The sequence below is a fragment of the Gossypium raimondii genome, chromosome 9 (genome assembly GCF_025698545.1).
Source record: "Gossypium raimondii isolate GPD5lz chromosome 9, ASM2569854v1, whole genome shotgun sequence".
Classification (NCBI taxonomy): Eukaryota; Viridiplantae; Streptophyta; class Magnoliopsida; order Malvales; family Malvaceae; genus Gossypium; species Gossypium raimondii.
Window position 1 is genome coordinate 5,550,653 of NC_068573.1, and position 8,435 is coordinate 5,559,087.

The window sequence follows — 8,435 nt, forward strand, 5'->3', positions numbered from 1 at the left end:
CGGTCTACCCTCTATCTTTAATTCTTTAAAAATCTTTCAAAAGTTTTAAAAATTATGGATTGGATTTTAATTTTGCACGAAGACATGAATTGAGCGTGTTTATTTTCTTATTTAAGAGTTTAGACGAGTTATGGGTAGTTTTATACATTGTATCAACTTAAAATTTTTGAGATACTTTCACAATTGAATTAATTTTTTTAAAAAAATTAAAAATTAGATACAAATTATTAATAAAATTCAATAGATGTAATTGTTTAGTTAACAGTATATATTAAATATTAAACAGTTTGCTAATCTTAATTTGTAAGTAATTTCAGGTTTAGATTAGTAATAATCCTAGCTAATTATTATAGATTTTGGCTTCCATAAGTGTAATTAATGAGTATAAAATATAATGATGCTGTCCCTGCTTAAAACTTTGAAAACAATTAGGGATAATAATTTTTTGACCTCTAACTTTACAAAAGAATCATTTTAACCATCCATTTAATTTTTCACCTTTTTAGCCCTTAAACTTGTATTTCTTTTTTGTTAACTTTGCTGATGTGGATGAAACATAGACATTTAATTAATTTTTAAAATTTTAAAAGTATTTTTATATTTTTAATAATCTGAATGATTTTAATTTTTAAAAATAATTAATGCGGATATATCATCTACGTGGTAATCCACGTGTATGCAACGTTAATAAAGTTTAAAAAATATTATTTTTCATTTATTTGGTGTGATTTGACAAAATGTAGATTTAAGGACTAAAGTGACTTTTACACAGTAAAATAAGTGAAAATGCAAAACAAATATTGAAAAGACTCATGGACAATGACCTGATTTTGTATGAATTAGCACAAAAAGTCCGAATAAGTCAAAGAATTTAATTTGTTAGTCCTTAATTATTGGAACACTAATAACGGTGAATATCCGTTGCCAATATCTATATAATCACACACAAAAATCAAGAAATATATATTATAATAATGTATTCTTTGAAACCCAAAACTTATCATCGTCCAACAAACCCTAAAGAGTGATGGAAGATAAAAAGAAAAGCAAAAATAAAACCAAAATAAAGAACCTGTTCTCTTGGATGCCAACAATATCCCGGAACAACTCAAATAAACAAACTGAAATGTGTATATAAATTATATATTACAATACTTGAAGCATATATATATATATATATATATATATAAGTTTAGTGAAGAAACAAAAATGGCAGTGATTATTGCTGTAGAAATTGTCTGAGGATGTTTGCATTAATATTGCTGCTTTCAGTCTCTGATGAATTCAATAACTCTGATATCCGATTGCTTAAATCATCAACCTCTCCATTCAGCTTCTTAATGTGATTGCATGTCTCATCCAGAAGCTGCAACATGTCACCGAGAATTTAAATAATGATCGCAACTCGAGAAATATCGATTAGCATTTAAAATTAACCAAATCTTACCTTGGCTGCATTTCTTTTCTTCTTCTTGTTAGTTGATAAAAGTTCTCTAAGTCTGAGGCTAAAATCTTCGTTTTCATTGCTTCTGCTGCCACTTGATCTTTCGTTGCTTCTTCCACTTGATCTTTCGTTGCTTCTTCCACTTGATCTTTTGCTAGACATTGTGGTGCAAAGGGAGAGGTTGATGTTTAGTTATAGAGTTTTTTTCAGTGGTGTATTTAGTAACTGAAAGCAACAAGTGTTTATATAGATGGTGTATAGAGTAGTAGCCTAATATAGTGTTTATATATAAAAATATTTGTACTAATGACATCGTATAAATCGAATATTTGATGGGAAAGCATAAACTTAGGGACATGAGTTAGGCCCATTTGTCCAAAATCAGCATAACTGATTTGTGTTGAGGAATTATAGGGATTTTCTTTAGAGGTTGTTGTTTGTCTTTGAGTCAATAACATGATGAACATGCGTATGCAATTGACTAAATGATGGAAATTTATGAAGCATTATAATCCTTTCTCCATAACTAGTGGGGTTTTACTTGATTTATTAACACCACCCCCCAAAATCCTATGGTCAATAAGCTACTGATAGGGGGTTTAAAGTGAAATAATTAATAGGGTGTTGGTCGGTGAGCAAGAATAGGGTAATAAAATTAGAAATTTGGAGTTCATTTTCAAGCAAAAACAAAACTTATTGACAATTTTTTAAGTTTATGAGGTAGTTGTTACGCAAAAAAAAATGGACAATTAGTCATTATACAATAGATTAAAGAGTAAACTGATATTTTCTGTTAAAAATTTCAGTGTAGTTATTAGAATAACCAAACAGTTATAGATGGCATACCATATATATTTTATGCAAACATACAAGGATTAGTTTTAAAATTATAAATTGATGGAATTTTCAAAGACTAGTTTGCTCTTTAATCTAATGCGTAAAAATTAATTTACTTTTCATTTTTAGTAGAGGGTCAAATGCAATCGACTCCTTATATAAAGTCCTTCATAATTCTTTTACCTTGTTAGGAATACCTTAATTTCTAACCATTTCAAGTTATATATGAATATGAAATTGAGTTTTAATATATATAATTCTTTAGGGATTCATATTTCAGAACAATTTAACAATGGGTTTGGTGTTGTTGGGAAGAATGGTGGCAATAATAATAATTGAGATGTGAATCTTGAAATTCTAGATGGTATCTGAGATAACAAAAGAGTTGGAAGTGTAAAACTAAAGCTTGAAAATCTGATAATTTGGTCTCCCATGAGGTTGATCATTAATTCTATTTGTCTCTCTCACACACGTTGTCGTTGTTGCTTCATATTGATCATTCATTGTTTGTTTGTTTCTTCTTTTTGATGCTCAATTTGCTACAACTTTTTGAGGCCCATGAAATTAGTAAAATAAGGAAATATATATTTGTTTGCAAGTTCAAGCAACATCAATTACAAACATAAAGTTAAAAATAAAATAAAATAAAAAAGTACTCCACCAAACATAAAGCAAGAGATTCATTAAAACTTGTATATATATATATATAAGTTTAGTACTCACAGATTCTGCTGAATAATAGCCAAGTTCTCTCTAGCTGGCTTCAGTAAACTCACTCACCTTGTGAACAAATTGCGAGGTATACACTTGTAGTGTTAGAAGTCATATTTGAACCCTTTGTCCAAATAGCCATCCACAATGTTTTAAGGCTTAAAAATAGATTTAGAAACCTGAGGGGAAAGGTTCTATTTCTTGCTATATATTGCTGGCCTTTCAAGAAGAAGAGAGCAAAGACCAGAGCATATCCCATCGCCAACAGCTAGCATGCATGGCAGTGGCACACCAAAATTCCTTGACACCCGATGGGTCGGTACTGTTTCGTTATGTTACTTACACACCACTCTTTGCTTGTTTACTGCGTTAAAATGACTCACATTTGGCAGCAACTTCTTCCCCATTAGTGCTCTGCTCAGAGGGTGAGTACGAAGCAGTCAGATTACATTTTACCTCTTCTATTTAAAAAAAAGAATAAATTCGTTATACCTATATGTTAGATGAATAAATTGGTCATTTTTACTAAAAATGTCATCCCCTTATACTATTAAAAATTAATATAGATGATAGAATAATTAGACAGTGACACATGGTGTGTAATATATATCTTATGTTAATGTATATGGACCAATTTTTAACAATAAAATAGATTTTTTTAACAGAAAATCAATTTATTTTATTACCTAACGTATAAAGATTAATTTATCCATTTTTTACATATAGGGTATGATGCTTTTACCGTTGGCTCCTAACCTCCATTAATACTTGGTTCCACATAGATGAAGGCGAATGTAATTATAGAAAATCGAGATTTAAGCAAGAAGAAAATTGGATTTTGAGCCTAACATGAAACTATAAACCCACTTTCAATACCCCCAAAGACCCAAAGTGAGCTTTGGGTCCAAAATCAGTGTTCTCAAGGGCACTACCCATTAGTGCCCTTGCATGTTAGGGTCTAGAATTCAGTGCATGCGTTTCATGTGATAGGCCACTCTAATCTTTTGGTAGGATATCAATTTGTATATACCTTTTTGTATTAATTGTATAAATATAAAGATTATTAAATGTATGATATTATCATATTCAAAACTATCAGGAAACAATGATTTTGGGTGATCGAAAGTCAGAACCTAAGTGCATGGGTAGAGGGCATGGGGGTGGACTGGAAAAGCATGCAGCTTAATAACTTTGCGGCCTTGCCTAGGGTTTATCATTTATGGCCATGCTTAATAATTACCATTAGTAGCCAGCATTATTTTTAATAAATAAATAAGAAAAAGAAAAGGTAAATATTATAGCATATTTTGGGGATGCTCCTTTTGCTTTTTAGGTCCATTTCCATGAATGTTTTATACTTTATCTCGGCCTTAATCTGCAATAGCTAAAGTGGGTTGCAGAAAGTTTAATAATATGACTTTACTATACTCCTGGAATGCTTCAAAAAGCTTTCAATGCTTTGTTAAATCTGTCTGTTCAGTGATTTAAAGATATATATTTTTATTATTTTCAAAAATATCGATGTTCAAAATGTAAAAATCATTACCAGTTAATATTATGTTAAGGTAAACACAACTTCTAAGGTCAAATTCTGCTTTTGGCCCCTATACTATATTAATATTTAAGATATAGTCCTTTTACTTTAGGGTAAATTACATTAGTAATCACCCAACTATGATTTTTTTCTTTTTAGTCACTCAACTATAAAAATTACAAAATAGTCACTCAACGATTCAATTTAATTTGTCCTTTTTATCACCCAACTATCATAGGTTTTGGTGTTTCCATTTTCACGTTAGCCACTAGTGACAAAAAGATAAAATTGAATAGTTGGGATATCATTTTGTAACTTTTATTGTTGGATGACCAAAAAGGAAGAAAAAAACATAATTGAATAACTACGTTCTAATATTGTTTACCATATACTTTAATTTGATATAATTTGATTTTTCTACTTTTATAAAATGCTTAAGAGTGTTTGTTTTTAAAGAAAAATCCAATTAAACAACTTAATCCAATAAAAATTTACGTGAAGTAAATCACCATTAATCAGTCACCAATTTGATTAGGAAAATTACGAAATGTCTTTACGTAATTAAAATAAGTTATATTATTTGAGGGTAATTTAGTCTTTTTATTTAAAAGACAATAAAATATAGGATTTGAATCGAATCAATTGTATTAATAAAACTTTTAATTTACCATTCAACCAAAGTTTTATTTTAATATTTTATACATTTTAATTTTATTATGCACACTTTATTACCTCCATTAATTGTATATATAAATGTATTTGATTGAGTTGGTCCCACAAGTTAACTTAACACCATCTCAAGATTGATGATAATACAATAATAAATTTTAAATCTATTTTAAAAAAATTAACATCATACATATTTCATTTGCTATTATTATTAATTAGCTTTAAGCAATACGTTTCATTATTTATTGTATTTTATTTTTAAACACACATTTGTACTATAAATATGTGATTTTCACATGCATATGCGTGTGATAGAATCTTTTCAAAAATAATGCTAACTAAAATAGCATTAATAATTAATGGTGTTAACAATTTGAACAAATGATTAATTATAGTATAAAGATGAAATTTCAATTTTAGCACAGTTAAAGGAACCAAAACCATAAATTAACCAATTTTAATCTAAAATTTTCCAATCACAATAAATAGGAAAATAAAATTTATACAAAATCAACTTTTGCTCAAAGTAGAGGCCCAAGATTGATATTGTTAGCCTAAATTTATATTTGTCTAACCCATAATTAGAGCCTAAACCTTTTGAGAGAGTAGATTACTATTGTAATAATTAAGAATATGTAAGTTTGAGTGTGTTTATACTCGTTTTCTCCAATTTAAGAGTTTGAAGTGGGTTATAAGTACGATTAGACATCGCATCAAAAAATAACTTAACATGTTCTTAAAATTTTACATTATTGTATTATATATATTTCATTTTCATAAGATATAACTTAATAATATATTATAAGCTAACAAATAGAGATGGGTTAGACCCAATTTGGGCTTTAAATGTTGGAGGCCCATATTGTAATGGATCTAATATTTTTATCCAAACCTTTTAAATATTGAGAGGATAGTCTCATCTTTGGATAAGTCAAATAAATTTGAATATATTAATAATAATTAAATTAATACAAATTTTGATGCAATTCAAAAATTATATCATATTTAAATAATTCAATTTATTCTCCTTCCTAAAAGGAGCAAATAATCAATTTATGTTCATACCAACCAATAAACAAAATCTTTAAGAGTGATAACCAATGATGAGAATTACCCAAAAGGAGCTTTTATTTTTTCACATGTCAAAAAGTTGGATGATTACTCATTATTTGCTGTTATTAAAGGTAATAATAATTTTAAAATCAAACCCCAAAAAGTTTAAAGATTATGACAGCTGAGGATCCCAAGCCCACTCTTTTATTCATTTACTAATATAATCTATTCATGCTTCACGCAAAGTTGATTATTCGTTTCTATAAAATTTTAATTCTTTCAAAAATTTATAATTTTATTTTTATCCTTTACCATTAAATATCTAACTTACAATTGTACCCAAAATATTTTCTTTCCATTTAACAATGGCTACCATAATTAAACACATAATTAAAAGTGTGAAATGTGTCACTAGTTGGAGATTTGAGAGTGATCATTCTTTTCATTTCAGGAGGACTTGCCTCATTATTATTACTATTTTTGTACTTTCATCAATATGTTTTATTTTCCTTTTCCTTCCCCAAATTTTGGTTTTGGTTATGGTTCAATAAACCCTAAAATTAAGTTTTGTTAAGAAAGAACATTTAGGACTTATTTGTAAAAAAAAATTATTTGGGTTGAAGGTAAGCTTGAATTGGACAAAATGAAGCTAAGGTATTTGTATTTTAAAATTAATTTGTTTTAATAAAATGATAATTTGACTTTAGTAAAATTTAAAAATTAACAATTTTGCCATAATAGAGTAATAGTAAACTCTTTATTTGCACCTCAAGATTCAAACCTTATTGTTATCGTTCCTTGTTAGAAAATTGTGGAGTTTTAAGACCATGGAATGAATTTATAAACCATTAAAATTGCCTTCGCACAATAAAATTAGAGTTAATTGTACCATACATCTTCAAGTCATTTTAAATTGATCTCTAAGCTTCAAAATATTTTAATTACATCCTTAAATTATTGATGTTATACCAATCAGTCCTTCAATTATTAAAACCTCCAAAATGACATGTAAAATCTTATGTGACATAAAATAAAACGAAAATATTAATAAAAAGTAAAAACATTACCACATAACTTTCAAAAGTAAATCTGAAAAAGAGAGTGTGAGCGATAAAAACTCTTTTAAAAGCTTTGAAAATCCCGAAACTAAAATTTTACAACATCCATACAATATTCTTTTTCTTTAAACATTTCACTTTAAACTATACCACATAAAATTTGACATCTCATTTAACAGTTAAATTAATAATTTTAGAAATGAAAGAGCATTATTGATATAACATTGATAGTTTAAGAATGTAATCAAAACGCTTTAAAATTTGGGATCAATTTAGTATAAAATTTATAATTTAAGGATGTATTGTGAAATTAACTCAAAAATTATGGAAATTTTGTAAACCCACATAATTAGTCATCATCATAATTAGTTGGAAACTTGGGATTATTGCTAAGCAAATGAGATATTCATCTATTTTATTTTATGCAAAGTTATGGCTAAATACACTCTACCAAGACACACAAATATGGTCCATAAGCTTTTAGGTAATTTATTTAAATAATAATAAATAAATATGAAGCTTTTAGACCATAAGTAGTTTAGACCACTTGACTCCTGAAATTAATGTGGACCATTACAGCATTACTTTCTTTCTGCTGTATATAATATGCCATTCCTAGCTTCAAGCTTTGCCTTTATATTTCTTTTAATATTTTATTATGAATCCATGATTTTATAATGAAATTTATTTGTACCTATCATCAATACCCCCATTTTTAGTTACACTTAGCATGTGTGGCATATAGATTGTTGAGTTTTTCTAAATACATATATTTGTGATTTAAAAGGTGAATTTTTTTAATTATATTTAGTGATTAAACCAATTTTTATGCTTTACCAAATAAATTCATTGGAATTTTATTGGATAAAATCATTCATTAATGTTCAAAACTCATAATCCAATCGATCAAAATCACTTTATGGGTAATAGAATTTTACATTTTATTATACATGAGTTTTATTTAAATTTATTTTAATTTAAGTTCGAATATATTTCAATTATTAATCATCTGTTTTACATTGTAATGATTGATAGTGATGATTCTTTTATCTTTGATTGATTAACATTTTTGTAGGGTTAGATACAACATATTGATCCAAGCCATAAACTACAATATTTGATGATAAAA

General features: G+C 27.4%; 1 protein-coding gene across 1 annotated transcript; it reads right to left on the minus strand.

The window, feature by feature from the left end:
- Positions 1–948: 948 nt before the first annotated feature.
- Positions 949–1,740, minus strand: LOC105797821 (transcription factor PRE3). The gene is made up of 2 exons (XM_012627729.2): positions 1,448–1,740; positions 949–1,366 (listed from the first exon to the last, which is right to left on the minus strand). Exons 1-2 carry the CDS (start codon positions 1,604–1,606, stop codon positions 1,220–1,222), a joined length of 306 nt encoding a protein of 101 aa, XP_012483183.1. The 5' UTR covers positions 1,607–1,740; the 3' UTR covers positions 949–1,219.
- Between the last annotated feature and the right edge of the window lie 6,695 nt (positions 1,741–8,435).